At 40.6% G+C, this 19914-nt stretch overlaps 1 protein-coding gene across 4 annotated transcripts in view; it reads left to right on the top strand.

Annotated features, from left to right (window-relative positions):
- The window catches only part of XRCC1 (X-ray repair cross complementing 1), a 91542-nt gene that overhangs the window by 41779 nt on the left and 29849 nt on the right, over nucleotides 1-19914 (top strand). For all 4 annotated transcript variants that reach the window (XM_075606439.1, XM_075606438.1, XM_075606441.1 and 1 more), the window contains 2 exons: nucleotides 1499-1727; nucleotides 18244-18360. In XM_075606439.1, the coding sequence (XP_075462554.1) occupies nucleotides 1499-1727; nucleotides 18244-18360 (346 nt within the window). The remainder of the gene's footprint in view (nucleotides 1-1498; nucleotides 1728-18243; nucleotides 18361-19914) is intronic.

Genomic DNA, 19914 nt, shown 5'->3' with positions numbered 1-19914 from the left:
CCCTTACTGTAAAGAACCCTTTCCTTTGTTGCTGGTGAAATCTCCTTTCCTCCAACCTTAAGGGATGGCCCCGAGTCCTTTGTACTGCCCATGGGATGAATAGTTCTTTTTAAAGCTCCTTGTATTGTCCCTGAATATATTTGTATATAGTTACCATATCCCCTCTTAGACGCCTCTTTTCTAATGTAAATCTAATTTAGCTAGCCTCTCCTCGTAACTCAGATTGTCCATTTGGTGGCTGACCAGATGATGATTGATCACCACAGAGCAGATCCATTCGGATTAGAAGATCTCCGTTCTCATGAAGCGCTGATTTTCATAGACTGTTTTGCATATTTGTTCTTCTGGTTCCAGCTAAAAGAACAGGCTAAAGCAGGTTTCTCATCTCCAGTCCTCGAGCGCCCCCAGCGGCTCCCAGGATATCCCAGCTTCAACACAGGTGGCAGTCGAAGACTGAGCCTCTGATAGAGCCATCTGTGCTGAAGCAGGGACTGAGTGAGCCACCTGTGCTGAGGCAGGGCTATCATAAAAATCTGACCCGTTGGGGGGTCTTTTGGACTGGAGGGGAGACCCCCTGTGCTAACAGAAGGGTTCGCCTCTGTTTCTATTGTCTCAGGAAGTTTGACTTCGCTGACTGGCCTTAATGATGCAGAAAGCCAAGATAACCAAGAATGGACGTTTCTTGGGATTCTAAGCTGGAAAGGATCTGCCTTTTCTATATACTCCCCCACATTGGTCTTTGGTAGTTCTAGCTCTGCGGGAACACTGTAATTCGTTCCGCTGAGATCCCGGATCTGCCTCCGATCATTTCAATACTTTCCTAGGTTTTCATGAATGCAGAAGGGACGGTTTTGATTATATTTTAGCCAGGGCCTAGGTCTGTTTCATTTGAATCTGTTCTAACGTTTCTTTCGTTTACGTAGTCGGGTCAAACATTCCCCCCCTGAATCAAAAGGGGACAGGTTATATGCGCAAAGGATAAATAAAAGCAAAGCCTCGGGCGGATATTTGTATTTGCAATGTATATCTTATTTCATCTTCGACTCAGCTGGCTGTACTTCACCAAGCCTGTTGGTAAAATCTTATAATGCAAAATAAATTCAACGTAGAGAGGCAGGGGGCGCTCGTAGATTGAAGAAAAAGTAGCTTTATTGTGGTTACATAATCCTACGCGTTTCAGTCCCAGCCTAAGCCCCGATGAGCTGGGATCGAAACGCGCCTGAGGATTATGGAACCGCAATAAAGCTGCCTCTCCTATTGAATCTGCTTCATAACTGGATCTACTACAGGATTAGATCACCGACAACGTTTGATGCCACACAACTTTATGGTCTGGTACATTGAGTACAAGGTGTGCCGGCGTTTACAAATCCTTTTCTAAATATAGTACCAAATAATACTTTTTATCCAGACACAGTTGAGGTGTTTTGCCCAAAGAGCTTGCGCTCTAATCTCTGAGTGGCAGTGTTATAACCTCCCACCTGTGATTCTCCTTCAGCGGAGCCTGCTGCTGTCCCTCCTGTGAAGAAGCCCCCACCTCCTGAGAAGCCCACCCACAAGAGGTCCCCAGGAGCCCCCCAGCCCGTGGAGACAAGTCGGATACTGCAGGGCACCGTGTTTGTGCTCAGCGGCTTCCAGAATCCGTTCCGGTCCGACCTGCGGGACAAAGCGCTGGAGATGGGAGCCAAGTACCGACCCGACTGGTCTTCGGACAGCACCCACCTCATGTACGTTTACCTAGGGCACCTCCTATGCCAGGATGCAGGGGGCTTGTGCCGGCACCTCTATGCCAGGATGCAGGGGGCTTGTGCCGGCACCTCCTATGCCAGGATGCAGGGGGCTTGTGCCGGCACCTCCTATGCCAGGATGCAGGGGGCTTGTGCCGGCACCTCTGTGCCAGGATGCAGGGGGCTTGTGCCGGTACCTCTATGCCAGGATGCAGGGGGCTTGTGCCGGCACCTGTAGGGTAAAACATGAACTTGATGGCTGTACAGGTGGAACAGGACCGTCACTACCACGGCACAGTGCCGGACAGAGCGTGCAGGAGGACACCAAAAGATAGATGTGCACAGGATATATATATATATCAAAAAAGCCGGCGCACACCAAATGGTAAAATACACGTCTTTACTTGCTCAACGCTCCGGTTTCCCAATGGGGCCTCGGGCTGCGCTAGTTAAGACAGTTATAGCAGCATTTGGTATGCCGGCTTTTCTGACCATTCTAAATCGAACAGTTTAGTACGTTCGCACGGGGGTTTGGGGGGTGGCAACGTGACCCCACGGCGTCATTTGACGTGGCGTTGCCATGGTCACGCGTCCTGTGGCCGGCTGAACCTCGGTAAGTAGAGGTCGCATTTAATTTAAATGCCTTGGGGGAGCGCAGGACCTCTGCAAACGCCCGCGCCCCCCACTTTGCACGCGTCTGGGATAGAACATGCCGCCGTCTCTAAGGCGGGGTGGGCTGGTCTCATTGCACTTCTCAACTCCAGTCCTCCGGACTCAACAGGTCTGGTTTTCAGCCTATCCATGCTTCAGCACAGGTGGTACAGTCTTTGACTGGGCCACTGATCGAGAAATCTGTGCTGAAGCTGGGATATCACTAATACCTGACCTGTTGGGGGGTCTTGAGGACTGGAGTTGAGCCCCCTGATATAGCACCATCCATCTCCATAGTGTCACAGCAGTAATAATCACAGCATAATATAACCGTGTCACAGCAGTAATAATCACAGCATAATATAACCGTGTCACAGCAGTAATAATCACAGCATAATATAACAGTGTCACAGCAGTAATAATCACAGCGTAATATAACCGTGTCACAGCAGTAATAATCACAGCGTAATATAACCGTGTCACAGCAGTAATAATCACAGCGTAATATAACAGTGTCACAGCAGTAATAATCACAGCGTAATATAACCGTGTCACAGCAGTAATAATCACAGCGTAATATAACAGTGTCACAGCAGTAATAATCACAGCGTAATATAACAGTGTCACAGCAGTAATAATCACAGCGTAATATAACAGTGTCACAGCAGTAATAATCACAGCGTAATATAACAGTGTCACAGCAGTAATAATCACATCATAATATAACAGTGTCACAGCAGTAATAATCACAGCGTAATATAACCGTGTCACAGCAGTAATAATCACAGCATAATATAACAGTCACAGCAGTAATAATCACAGCGTAATATAACAGTGTCACGGCAGTAATAATCACAGCGTAATATAACCGTGTCACAGCAGTAATAATCACATCATAATATAACCGTGTCACAGCAGTAATAATCACAGCGTAATATAACAGTGTCACAGCAGTAATAATCACAGCATAATATAACCGTGTCACAGCAGTAATAATCACAGCATAATATAACAGTGTCACAGCAGTAATAATCACAGCGTAATATAACAGTGTCACAGCAGTAATAATCACAGCATAATATAACCGTGTCACAGCAGTAATAATCACAGCATAATATAACAGTGTCACAGCAGTAATAATCACAGCATAATATAACCGTGTCACAGCAGTAATAATCACAGCATAATATAACCGTGTCACATCAGTAATAATCACAGCATAATATAACCGTGTCACAGCAGTAATAATCACAGCGTAATATAACAGTGTCACAGCAGTAATAATCACAGCGTAATATAACCGTGTCACAGCAGTAATAATCACAGCATAATATAACAGTCACAGCAGTAATAATCACAGCATAATATAACAGTGTCACCGCAGTAATAATCACAGTGTAATATAACCGTGTCACCGCAGTAATAATCACAGCGTAATATAACCGTGTCACAGCAGTAATAATCACAGCGTAATATAACCGTGTCACAGCAGTAATAATCACAGCGTAATATAACAGTGTCACAGCAGTAATAATCACTGCATAATATAACCGTGTCACAGCAGTAATAATCACAGCATAATATAACCGTGTCACAGCAGTAATAATCACAGCATAATATAACAGTGTCACAGCAGTAATAATCACAGCGGAATATAACAGTGTCACCGCAGTAATAATCACAGCGTAATATAACCGTGTCACAGCAGTAATAATCACAGCGTAATATAACCGTGTCACAGCAGTAATAATCACAGCGTAATATAACAGTGTCACAGCAGTAATAATCACAGCGTAATATAACCGTGTCACAGCAGTAATAATCACATCGTAATATAACCGTGTCACAGCAGTAATAATCACAGCATAATATAACAGTGTCACAGCAGTAATAATCACAGCGTAATATAACCGTGTCACAGCAGTAATAATCACATCGTAATATAACCGTGTCACAGCAGTAATAATCACAGCATAATATAACAGTGTCACAGCAGTAATAATCACATCGTAATATAACCGTGTCACAGCAGTAATAATCACAGCGTAATATAACAGTGTCACAGCAGTAATAATCACAGCGTAATATAACAGTGTCACAGCAGTAATAATCACAGCATAATATAACAGTCACAGCAGTAATAATCACAGCATAATATAACCGTGTCACAGCAGTAATAATCACAGCATAATATAACCGTGTCACAGCAGTAATAATCACAGCATAATATAACCGTGTCACAGCAGTAATAATCACAGCGTAATATAACCGTGTCACAGCATAATATAACAGTGTCACAGCATAATATAACAGTGTTACAGCGTTATATAACCGTGTCACAGCATAATATAACAGTGTCACAGCAGTAATAATCACAGCATAATATAACAGTGTCACAGCAGTAATAATCACAGCGTAATATAACAGTGTCACAGCAGTAATAATCACAGCATAATATAACAGTGTCACAGCAGTAATAATCACAGCGTAATATAACAGTGTCACAGCAGTAATAATCACAGCATAATATAACAGTGTCACAGCAGTAATAATCACAGCGTAATATAACAGTGTCACAGCAGTAATAATCACAGCATAATATAACAGTGTCACAGCAGTAATAATCACAGCGTAATATAAGTGTCACAGCAGTAATAATCACAGCGTAATATAACAGTGTCACAGCAGTAATAATCACAGCGTAATATAACCGTGTCACAGCAGTAATAATCACAGCGTAATATAACCGTGTCACAGCAGTAATAATCACAGCATAATATAACAGTGTCACAGCAGTAATAATCACAGCATAATATAACAGTGTCACAGCAGTAATAATCACAGCGTAATATAACCGTGTCACAGCAGTAATAATCACATCGTAATATAACCGTGTCACAGCAGTAATAATCACAGCATAATATAACAGTGTCACAGCAGTAATAATCACATCGTAATATAACCGTGTCACAGCAGTAATAATCACAGCGTAATATAACAGTGTCACAGCAGTAATAATCACAGCGTAATATAACAGTGTCACAGCAGTAATAATCACAGCATAATATAACAGTCACAGCAGTAATAATCACAGCATAATATAACCGTGTCACAGCAGTAATAATCACAGCATAATATAACCGTGTCACAGCAGTAATAATCACAGCATAATATAACCGTGTCACAGCAGTAATAATCACAGCGTAATATAACCGTGTCACAGCATAATATAACAGTGTCACAGCATAATATAACAGTGTTACAGCGTTATATAACCGTGTCACAGCATAATATAACAGTGTCACAGCAGTAATAATCACAGCATAATATAACAGTGTCACAGCAGTAATAATCACAGCGTAATATAACAGTGTCACAGCAGTAATAATCACAGCATAATATAACAGTGTCACAGCAGTAATAATCACAGCGTAATATAACAGTGTCACAGCAGTAATAATCACAGCATAATATAACAGTGTCACAGCAGTAATAATCACAGCGTAATATAACAGTGTCACAGCAGTAATAATCACAGCATAATATAACAGTGTCACAGCAGTAATAATCACAGCATAATATAACCGTGTCACAGCAGTAATAATCACAGCATAATATAACCGTGTCACAGCAGTAATAATCACAGCGTAATATAACAGTGTCACAGCAGTAATAATCACAGCGTAATATAACCGTGTCACAGCAGTAATAATCACAGCGTAATATAACCGTGTCACAGCAGTAATAATCACAGCATAATATAACAGTGTCACAGCAGTAATAATCACAGCATAATATAACAGTGTCACAGCAGTAATAATCACATCTTAATATAACAGTGTCACAGCAGTAATAATCACAGCATAATATAACCGTGTCACAGCAGTAATAATCACAGCATAATATAACAGTGTCACAGCATTAATAATCACAGCATAATATAACCGTGTCACAGCAGTAATAATCACAGCATAATATAACAGTGTCACAGCAGTAATAATCACAGCATAATATAACAGTGTCACAGCAGTAATAATCACAGCATAATATAACAGTGTCACAGCAGTAATAATCACAGCATAATATAACAGTGTCACAGCATTAATAATCACAGCGTAATATAACAGTGTCACAGCAGTAATAATCACAGCATAATATAACCGTGTCACAGCAGTAATAATCACAGCATAATATAACAGTGTCACAGCAGTAATAATCACAGCATAATATAACCGTGTCACAGCAGTAATAATCACATCGTAATATAACAGTGTCACAGCAGTAATAATCACAGCATAATATAACAGTGTCACAGCAGTAATAATCACAGCATAATATAACAGTGTCACAGCAGTAATAATCACAGCATAATATAACAGTGTCACAGCAGTAATAATCACAGCGTAATATAACAGTGTCACAGCAGTAATAATCACAGCATAATATAACCGTGTCACAGCAGTAATAATCACAGCGTAATATAACAGTGTCACAGCAGTAATAATCACTGCATAATATAACCGTGTCACAGCAGTAATAATCACAGCGTAATATAACCGTGTCACAGCAGTAATAATCACAGCGTAATATAACCGTGTCACAGCAGTAATAATCACAGCATAATATAACAGTGTCACAGCAGTAATAATCACAGCATAATATAACGTGTCACAGCAGTAATAATCACAGCGTAATATAACAGTGTCACAGCAGTAATAATCACAGCGTAATATAACCGTGTCACAGCAGTAATAATCACAGCGTAATATAACAGTGTCACAGCAGTAATAATCACAGCGTAATATAACAGTGTCACAGCAGTAATAATCACAGCGTAATATAACAGTGTCACAGCAGTAATAATCACAGCATAATATAACCGTGTCACAGCAGTAATAATCACATCGTAATATAACAGTGTCACAGCAGTAATAATCACAGCGTAATATAACCGTGTCACAGCAGTAATAATCACAGCATAATATAACAGTGTCACAGCAGTAATAATCACAGCGTAATATAACAGTGTCACAGCAGTAATAATCACAGCGTAATATAACAGTGTCACAGCAGTAATAATCACAGCATAATATAACAGTGTCACAGCAGTAATAATCACAGCATAATATAACCGTGTCACAGCAGTAATAATCACAGCGTAATATAACCGTGTCACAGCAGTAATAATCACAGCGTAATATAACAGTGTCACAGCAGTAATAATCACAGCGTAATATAACCGTGTCACAGCAGTAATAATCACAGCATAATATAACAGTGTCACAGCAGTAATAATCACAGCATAATATAACCGTGTCACAGCAGTAATAATCACATCGTAATATAACAGTGTCACAGCAGTAATAATCACAGCGTAATATAACCGTGTCACAGCAGTAATAATCACAGCATAATATAACAGTGTCACAGCAGTAATAATCACAGCGTAATATAACAGTGTCACAGCAGTAATAATCACAGCGTAATATAACAGTGTCACAGCAGTAATAATCACAGCATAATATAACAGTGTCACAGCAGTAATAATCACAGCATAATATAACCGTGTCACAGCAGTAATAATCACAGCGTAATATAACCGTGTCACAGCAGTAATAATCACAGCGTAATATAACCGTGTCACAGCAGTAATAATCACAGCGTAATATAACCGTGTCACAGCAGTAATAATCACAGCATAATATAACCGTGTCACAGCAGTAATAATCACAGCATAATATAACAGTGTCACAGCAGTAATAATCACAGCATAATATAACAGTCTCACAGCAGTAATAATCACAGCATAATATAACAGTGTCACAGCATTAATAATCACAGCATAATATAACCGTGTCACAGCAGTAATAATCACAGCATAATATAACAGTGTCACAGCAGTAATAATCACAGCATAATATAACAGTGTCACAGCATTAATAATCACAGCGTAATATAACAGTGTCACAGCAGTAATAATCACAGCATAATATAACCGTGTCACAGCAGTAATAATCACAGCATAATATAACAGTGTCACAGCAGTAATAATCACAGCATAATATAACCGTGTCACAGCAGTAATAATCACAGCATAATATAACCGTGTCACAGCAGTAATAATCACAGCGTAATATAACAGTGTCACAGCAGTAATAATCACAGCATAATATAACAGTGTCACAGCAGTAATAATCACAGCATAATATAACCGTGTCACAGCAGTAATAATCACAGCGTAATATAACAGTGTCACAGCAGTAATAATCACAGCATAATATTACAGTGTCACAGCAGTAATAATCACAGCATAATATAACCGTGTCACAGCAGTAATAACCACAGCATAATATAACCGTGTCACAGCAGTAATAACCACAGCATAATATAACAGTGTCACAGCAGTAATAATCACAGCGTAATATAACAGTGTCACAGCAGTAATAATCACAGCATAATATAACCGTGTCACAGCAGTAATAATCACAGCGTAATATAACCGTGTCACAGCAGTAATAATCACATCGTAATATAACAGTGTCACAGCAGTAATAATCACAGCATAATATAACGTGTCACAGCAGTAATAATCACATCATAATATAACAGTGTCACAGCAGTAATAATAACAGCATAATATAACCGTGTCACAGCAGTAATAACCACAGCATAATATAACCGTATCACAGCGTCACAGCAGTAATAATCACATCGTAATATAACAGTGTCACAGCAGTAATAATCACAGCATAATATAACAGTGTCACAGCAGTAATAATCACATCATAATATAACAGTGTCACAGCAGTAATAATCACAGCGTAATATAACAGTGTCACAGCAGTAATAATCACAGCATAATATTACCGTGTCACAGCAGTAATAATCACAGCATAATATAACAGTGTCACAGCAGTAATAATCACAGCATAATATAACAGTGTCACAGCAGTAATAATCACAGCATAATATAACAGTCACAGCAGTAATAATCACAGCATAATATAACAGTGTCACAGCAGTAATAATCACAGCATAATATAACAGTGTCAAAGCAGTAATAATCACATCATAATATAACAGTGTCACAGCAGTAATAATCACAGCATAATATAACACTGTCACAGCAGTAATAATCACAGCGTAATATAACAGTGTCACAGCAGTAATAATCGCAGCGTAATATAACCGTGTCACAGCAGTAATAATCACAGCATAATATAACCGTGTCACAGCAGTAATAATCACAGCATAATATAACCGTGTCACAGCAGTAATAATCACAGCATTATATAACCGTGTCACAGCAGTAATAATCACAGCATAATATAACCGTGTCACAGCAGTAATAATCACAGCATAATATAACCGTGTCACAGCAGTAATAATCACAGCGTAATATAAGCGTGTCACAGCAGTAATAATCACAGCGTAATATAACAGTGTCACAGCAGTAATAATCACAGCGTAATATAACCGTGTCACAGCAGTAATAATCACAGCGTAATATAACAGTGTCACAGCAGTAATAATCACAGCATAATATAACCGTGTCACAGCAGTAATAATCACAGCATAATATAACAGTGTCACAGCAGTAATAATCACAGCGGAATATAACAGTGTCACAGCAGTAATAATCACAGCATAATATAACCGTGTCACAGCAGTAATAATCACAGCATAATATAACAGTGTCACAGCAGTAATAATCACAGCATAATATAACGGTGTCACAGCAGTAATAATCACAGCATAATATAACAGTGTCACAGCAGTAATAATCACAGCATAATATAACCGTGTCACAGCAGTAATAATCACAGCATAATATAACAGTGTCACAGCAGTAATAATCACAGCATAATATAACAGTCACAGCAGTAATAATCACAGCGTAATATAACCGTGTCACAGCAGTAATAATCACAGCGTAATATAACCGTGTCACAGCAGTAATAATCACAGCGTAATATAACCGTGTCACAGCAGTAATAATCACAGCGTAATATAACAGTGTCACAGCAGTAATAATCACAGCGTAATATAACCGTGTCACAGCAGTAATAATCACAGCATAATATAACCGTGTCACAGCATAATATAACAGTGTCACAGCGTTATATAACCGTGTCACAGCATAATATAACAGTGTCACAGCATAATATAACAGTGTCACAGCGTTATATAACCGTGTCACAGCATAATATAACAGTGTCACAGCATAATATAACAGTGTCACAGCGTTATATAACCGTGTCACAGCATAATATAACAGTGTCACAGCAGTAATAATCACAGCATAATATAACCGTGTCACAGCAGTAATAATCACAGCATAATATAACCGTGTCACAGCAGTAATAATCACAGCATAATATAACCGTGTCACAGCAGTAATAATCACAGCATAATATAACCGTGTCACAGCAGTAATAATCACAGCATAATATAACCGTGTCACAGCAGTAATAATCACAGCATAATATAACCGTGTCACAGCAGTAATAATCACAGCATAATATAACCGTGTCACAGCAGTAATAATCACATCGTAATATAACAGTGTCACAGCAGTAATAATCACAGCATAATATAACCGTGTCACAGCAGTAATAATCACAGCATAATATAACCGTGTCACAGCAGTAATAATCACAGCGTCACAGCAGTAATAATCACAGCGTAATATAACAGTGTCACAGCAGTAATAATCACAGCATAATATAACAGTGTCACAGCAGTAATAATCACAGCGGAATATAACAGTGTCACAGCAGTAATAATCACAGCGTAATATAACAGTGTCACAGCAGTAATAATCACAGCGTAATATAACAGTGTCACATCAGTAATAATCACAGCATAATATAACCGTGTCACAGCAGTAATAATCACATCATAATATAACAGTGTCACAGCAGTAATAATCACAGCGTAATATAACAGTGTCACAGCAGTAATAATCACAGCATAATATTACCGTGTCACAGCAGTAATAACCACAGCATAATATAACCGTGTCACAGCAGTAATAACCACAGCATAATATAACAGTGTCACAGCAGTAATAATCACAGCATAATATAACCGTGTCACAGCAGTAATAATCACAGCGTAATATAACCGTGTCACAGCAGTAATAATCACATCGTAATATAACAGTGTCACAGCAGTAATAATCACAGCATAATATAACAGTGTCACAGCAGTAATAATCACATCATAATATAACAGTGTCACAGCAGTAATAATCACAGCGTAATATAACAGTGTCACAGCAGTAATAATCACAGCATAATATTACCGTGTCACAGCAGTAATAATCACAGCATAATATAACAGTCACAGCAGTAATAATCACAGCATAATATAACAGTGTCACAGCAGTAATAATCACAGCATAATATAACAGTGTCAAAGCAGTAATAATCACATCATAATATAACAGTGTCACAGCAGTAATAATCACAGCATAATATAACACTGTCACAGCAGTAATAATCACAGCGTAATATAACAGTGTCACAGCAGTAATAATCGCAGCGTAATATAACCGTGTCACAGCAGTAATAATCACAGCATAATATAACCGTGTCACAGCAGTAATAATCACAGCATAATATAACCGTGTCACAGCAGTAATAATCACAGCATAATATAACCGTGTCACAGCAGTAATAACCACAGCATAATATAACCGTGTCACAGCAGTAATAATCACAGCGTAATATAACAGTGTCACAGCAGTAATAATCACAGCGTAATATAACAGTGTCACAGCAGTAATAATCACAGCGTAATATAACAGTGTCACAGCAGTAATAATCACAGCATAATATAACAGTGTCACAGCAGTAATAATCACAGCATAATATAACAGTGTCACAGCAGTAATAATCACAGCATAATATAACCGTGTCACAGCAGTAATAATCACAGCATAATATAACAGTGTCACAGCAGTAATAATCACAGCATAATATAACAGTGTCACAGCAGTAATAATCACAGCATAATATAACCGTGTCACAGCAGTAATAATCACAGCATAATATAACCGTGTCACAGCAGTAATAATCACAGCGTAATATAAGCGTGTCACAGCAGTAATAATCACAGCGTAATATAACAGTGTCACAGCAGTAATAATCACAGCGTAATATAACCGTGTCACAGCAGTAATAATCACAGCGTAATATAACAGTGTCACAGCAGTAATAATCACAGCATAATATAACCGTGTCACAGCAGTAATAATCACAGCATAATATAACAGTGTCACAGCAGTAATAATCACAGCGGAATATAACAGTGTCACAGCAGTAATAATCACAGCATAATATAACCGTGTCACAGCAGTAATAATCACAGCATAATATAACCGTGTCACAGCAGTAATAATCACAGCATAATATAACAGTGTCACAGCAGTAATAATCACAGCATAATATAACGGTGTCACAGCAGTAATAATCACAGCATAATATAACAGTGTCACAGCAGTAATAATCACAGCATAATATAACCGTGTCACAGCAGTAATAATCACAGCATAATATAACAGTGTCACAGCAGTAATAATCACAGCATAATATAACAGTCACAGCAGTAATAATCACAGCGTAATATAACCGTGTCACAGCAGTAATAATCACAGCGTAATATAACCGTGTCACAGCAGTAATAATCACAGCGTAATATAACCGTGTCACAGCAGTAATAATCACAGCGTAATATAACAGTGTCACAGCAGTAATAATCACAGCGTAATATAACCGTGTCACAGCATAATATAACAGTGTCACAGCGTTATATAACCGTGTCACAGCAGTAAGAATCACAGCGTAATATAACAGTGTCACAGCAGTAATAATCACAGCGTAATATAACAGTGTCACAGCAGTAAGAATCACAGCGTAATATAACAGTGTCACAGCAGTAATAATCACAGTGTAATATAACCGTGTCACAGCAGTAATAATCACAGCGTAATATAACAGTGTCACAGCAGTAATAATCACAGCATAATATAACCGTGTCACAGCAGTAATAATCACAGCATAATATAACCGTGTCACAGCAGTAATAATCACAGCATAATATAACAGTGTCACAGCAGTAATAATCACAGCGTAATATAACAGTGTCACGGCAGTAATAATCACAGCGTAATATAACCGTGTCACAGCAGTAATAATCACAGCGTAATATAACAGTGTCACAGCAGTAATAATCACAGCGTAATATAACAGTGTCACAGCAGTAATAATCACAGCGTAATATAACAGTGTCACAGCAGTAATAATCACAGCATAATATAACAGTGTCACAGCAGTAATAATCACAGCATAATATAACCGTGTCACAGCAGTAATAATCACAGCATAATATAACCGTGTCACAGCAGTAATAATCACAGCATAATATAACCGTGTCACAGCAGTAATAATCACAGCATAATATAACCGTGTCACAGCAGTAATAATCACAGCATAATATAACCGTGTCACAGCAGTAATAATCACAGCGTAATATAACCGTGTCACAGCAGTAATAATCACAGCGTAATATAACCGTGTCACAGCAGTAATAATCACATCGTAATATAACAGTGTCACAGCAGTAATAATCACAGCATAATATAACAGTGTCACAGCAGTAATAATCACAGCGTAATATAACAGTGTCACAGCAGTAATAATCACAGCATAATATAACGTGTCACAGCAGTAATAATCACATCATAATATAACAGTGTCACAGCAGTAATAATCACAGCGTAATATAACCGTGTCACAGCAGTAATAATCACAGCGTCACAGCAGTAATAATCACAGCGTAATATAACAGTGTCACAGCAGTAATAATCACAGCATAATATAACAGTGTCACAGCAGTAATAATCACAGCGTAATATAACAGTGTCACAGCAGTAATAATCACAGCGTAATATAACAGTGTCACAGCAGTAATAATCACAGCGTAATATAACCGTGTCACAGCAGTAATAATCACAGCATAATATAACCGTGTCACAGCAGTAATAATCACAGCATAATATAACCGTGTCACAGCAGTAATAATCACAGCGTCACAGCAGTAATAATCACAGCGTAATATAACAGTGTCACAGCAGTAATAATCACAGCATAATATAACAGTGTCACAGCAGTAATAATCACAGCGGAATATAACAGTGTCACAGCAGTAATAATCACAGCGTAATATAACAGTGTCACAGCAGTAATAATCACAGCGTAATATAACAGTGTCACATCAGTAATAATCACAGCATAATATAACCGTGTCACAGCAGTAATAATCACAGCATAATATAACAGTGTCACAGCAGTAATAATCACAGCATAATATAACAGTGTCACAGCAGTAATAATCACAGCATAATATAACCGTGTCACAGCAGTAATAATCACAGCGTAATATAACAGTGTCACAGCAGTAATAATCACAGCGTAATATAACAGTGTCACAGCAGTAATAATCACAGCGTAATATAAGTGTCACAGCAGTAATAATCACAGCGTAATATAACAGTGTCACAGCAGTAATAATCACAGCGTAATATAACAGTGTCACAGCAGTAATAATCACAGCATAATATAACAGTGTCACAGCAGTAATAATCACAGCGTAATATAACAGTCACAGCAGTAATAATCACAGCATAATATAACCGTGTCACAGCAGTATTAATCACAGCGTAATATAACCGTGTCACAGCAGTAATAATCACAGCATAATATAACCGTGTCACAGCAGTAATAATCACAGCATAATATAACCGTGTCACAGCAGTAATAATCACAGCGTAATATAACAGTGTCACAGCAGTAATAATCACAGCGTCACAGCAGTAATAATCACAGCGTAATATAACAGTGTCACAGCAGTAATAATCACAGCATAATATAACAGTGTCACAGCAGTAATAATCACAGCGTAATATAACCGTGTCACAGCAGTAATAATCACAGCGTAATATAACCGTGTCACAGCAGTAATAATCACATCGTAATATAACAGTGTCACAGCAGTAATAATCACAGCATAATATAACCGTGTCACAGCAGTAATAATCACAGCATAATATAACAGTGTCACAGCAGTAATAATCACAGCGGAATATAACAGTGTCACAGCAGTAATAATCACAGCGTAATATAACAGTGTCACAGCAGTAATAATCACAGCGTAATATAACAGTGTCACAGCAGTAATAATCACAGCGTAATATAACCGTGTCACAGCAGTAATAATCACAGCGTAATATAACAGTGTCACAGCAGTAATAATCACAGCGTAATATAACAGTGTCACAGCAGTAATAATCACAGCGGAATATAACAGTGTCACAGCAGTAATAATCACAGCGTAATATAACAGTGTCACAGCAGTAATAATCACAGCATAATATAACAGTGTCACAGCAGTAATAATCACAGCGTAATATAACAGTGTCACAGCAGTAATAATCACAGCATAATATAACCGTGTCACAGCAGTAATAATCACAGCGTAATATAACAGTGTCACAGCAGTAATAATCACAGCGTAATATAACAGTGTCACAGCAGTAATAATAACAGCGTAATATAACCGTGTCACAGCAGTAATAATCACAGCGTAATATAACCGTGTCACAGCAGTAATAATCACAGCGTAATATAACCGTGTCACAGCAGTAATAATCACAGCGTAATATAACAGTGTCACAGCAGTAATAATCACAGCGGAATATAACAGTGTCACAGCAGTAATAATCACAGCATAATATAACCGTGTCACAGCAGTAATAATCACAGCGTAATATAACAGTGTCACATCAGTAATAATCACAGCATAATATAACCGTGTCACAGCAGTAATAATCACAGCGTAATATAACCGTGTCACAGCAGTAATAATCACAGCATAATATAACCGTGTCACAGCAGTAATAATCACAGCATAATATAACCGTGTCACAGCAGTAATAATCACAGCATAATATAACCGTGTCACAGCAGTAATAATCACAGCGTAATATAACCGTGTCACAGCAGTAATAATCACAGCGTAATATAACCGTGTCACAGCAGTAATAATCACATCGTAATATAACAGTGTCACAGCAGTAATAATCACAGCATAATATAACAGTGTCACAGCAGTAATAATCACAGCGTAATATAACAGTGTCACAGCAGTAATAATCACAGCATAATATAACGTGTCACAGCAGTAATAATCACATCATAATATAACAGTGTCACAGCAGTAATAATCACAGCGTAATATAACCGTGTCACAGCAGTAATAATCACAGCGTCACAGCAGTAATAATCACAGCGTAATATAACAGTGTCACAGCAGTAATAATCACAGCATAATATAACAGTGTCACAGCAGTAATAATCACAGCGTAATATAACAGTGTCACAGCAGTAATAATCACAGCGTAATATAACAGTGTCACAGCAGTAATAATCACAGCGTAATATAACCGTGTCACAGCAGTAATAATCACAGCATAATATAACCGTGTCACAGCAGTAATAATCACAGCATAATATAACCGTGTCACAGCAGTAATAATCACAGCGTCACAGCAGTAATAATCACAGCGTAATATAACAGTGTCACAGCAGTAATAATCACAGCATAATATAACAGTGTCACAGCAGTAATAATCACAGCGGAATATAACCGTGTCACAGCAGTAATAATCACAGCGGAATATAACCGTGTCACAGCAGTAATAATCACAGCGGAATATAACCGTGTCACAGCAGTAATAATCACAGCATAATATAACCGTGTCACAGCAGTAATAATCACAGCATAATATAACAGTGTCACAGCAGTAATAATCACAGCATAATATAACCGTGTCACAGCAGTAATAATCACATCTTAATATAACAGTGTCACAGCAGTAATAATCACAGCATAATATAACAGTGTCACAGCAGTAATAATCACAGCGTAATATAACAGTGTCACAGCAGTAATAATCACAGCGGAATATAACCGTGTCACCGCAGTAATAATCACAGCGGAATATAACCGTGTCACAGCAGTAATAATCACAGCGGAATATAACCGTGTCACCGCAGTAATAATCACAGCGGAATATAACCGTGTCACAGCAGTAATAATCACAGCATAATATAACCGTGTCACAGCAGTAATAATCACAGCATAATATAACAGTGTCACAGCAGTAATAATCACAGCGTAATATAACCGTGTCACAGCAGTAATAATCACAGCGGAATATAACCGTGTCACAGCAGTAATAATCACAGCGGAATATAACCGTGTCACAGCAGTAATAATCACAGCATAATATAACCGTGTCACAGCAGTAATAATCACAGCATAATATAACAGTGTCACAGCAGTAATAATCACAGCGTAATATAACCGTGTCACAGCAGTAATAATCACAGCATAATATAACAGTGTCACAGCAGTAATAATCACAGCATAATATAACAGTGTCACAGCAGTAATAATCACAGCGTAATATAACAGTGTCACAGCAGTAATAATCACAGCGGAATATAACCGTGTCACCGCAGTAATAATCACAGCGGAATATAACCGTGTCACAGCAGTAATAATCACAGCGGAATATAACCGTGTCACCGCAGTAATAATCACATATTGGGAATAAGCGCCTGAGACAATAAAGTAACATTGGGATAAGGAATCCGTGCCCCGAGGAGCTTGCAATCTAAGCGTAGGGACACCCAGGCTGGCGGCGTGTGGCCCGGTCTCTCTGGGTCCGAACGCAGAACCAGTTACCCAGGGGGCAGAGCAAAGCACCGAGACATTTCTGTTTTGTTTTTCTCCCCAGATGTGCATTTGCCAACACCCCCAAATACAGCCACGTGAAAGCTGCCGGGGGGATCATCGTGCGGAAGGAGTGGGTCTTGGATTGCCACAGGAAGAAGCAGTGTCTGCCATACAAGAAGTGAGCGTCCATAACCCCTTCCCTGCCAGGGGTGCCTGCAACACCTTGCTTTGTTGGTGATGAAGGGGTTAAGAGGATAGGAGGGGGGGGTTTGGGAGAAGCTGTCGCCCGTGGGTGGGGGGGGGGGAGAAGCTGTCGCCCGTGGGTGGGGGGGGGAGAAGCTGTCGCCCGTGGGTGGGGGGGGAAGCTGTCGCCCATAGGTGGGGGGGGGGAGAAGCTGTCGCCCGTGGTGGGGGGGGGGGGGAAGCTGTCGCCCGTGGGTGGGGGGGGGGGAGAAGCTGTCGCCCGTGGGTGGGGGGGGGGGAGAAGCTGTCGCCCGTGGGTGGGGGGGGAAGCTGTCGCCCATAGGTGGGGGGGGGGAGAAGCTGTCGCCCGTGGTGGGGGGGGGGGGAAGCTGTCGCCCGTGGGTGGGGGGGGGGGAGAAGCTGTCGCCCGTGGGTGGGGGGGGGGGAGAAGCTGTCGCCCGTGGGTGGGGGGGGAAGCTGTCGCCCATAGGTGGGGGGGGGAGAAGCTGTCGCCCGTGGTGGGGGGGGGGGGAAGCTGTCGCCCGTGGGGGGGGGGGGAGAAGCTGTCGCCCGTGGGTGGGGGAGGAAGCTGTCGCCCGTGGATGGGGGGGGGGAAGCTGTCGCCCGTGGATGGGGGGGGGGGGAGAAACTGTTGCCCGTGGGGAGTGGGGAGGGGGGACTCGCTTTGGTCAGTTTTCTGTGTAAAATGTGAGGTACAGTTTGCAAACCAGGTAGATTTTACCCCAAAAAACCCTCCTATAAATACTCACAATAACCACAGTTAGCCGCGCATTAACGGGCAAGGCCGTGCGGCCCTTTATTCCCCGCCGTGTTGGCGTACTCGCGGTAATGCCGTGCGGCCCTTTATTCCCCGCCGTGTTGGCGTACTCGCGGTAATGGCGTGCGGCCCTTTATTCCCCGCCGTGTTGGCGTACTCGCGGTAATGCCGTGCGGCCTTTATTCCCCGCCGTGTTGGCGTACTCGCGGTAATGCCGTGCGGCCCTTTATTCCCCGCCGTGTTGGCGTACTCGCGGTAACGCCGTGCGACCCTTTATTCCCCGCCGTGTTGGCGTACGCGCGGTAATGCCGTGCGGCCCTTTATTCCCCGCCGTGTTGGCGTACGCGCGGTAATGCCGTGCGGCCCTTTATTCCCCGCCGTGTTGGCGTACTCGCGGTAATGCCGTGCGGCCCTTTATTCCCCGCCGTGTTGGCGTACTCGCGGTAATGCCGTGCGGCCCTTTATTTCCCGCCGTGTTGGCGTACGCGCGGTAATGGCGTGCGGCCCTTTATTCCCCGCCGTGTTGGCGTACGCGCGGTAATGCCGTGCGGCCCTTTATTCCCCGCCGTGTTGGCGTACGCGCGGTAATGCCGTGCGGCCTTTATTCCCCGCCGTGTTGGCGTACTCGCGGTAATGCCGTGCGTCCCTTTATTCCCCGCCGTGTTGGCGTACGCGCGGTAATGCCGTGCGGCCCTTTATTCCCCGCCGTGTTGGCGTACTCGCGGTAATGGCGTGCGACCCTTTATTCCCCGCCGTGTTGGCGTACGCGCG

This window comes from Ascaphus truei, chromosome 6 (assembly GCF_040206685.1).
Source record: "Ascaphus truei isolate aAscTru1 chromosome 6, aAscTru1.hap1, whole genome shotgun sequence".
Taxonomy (NCBI): Eukaryota; Metazoa; Chordata; class Amphibia; order Anura; family Ascaphidae; genus Ascaphus; species Ascaphus truei.
This window is presented reverse-complemented; position numbering and strand designations above follow the sequence as displayed.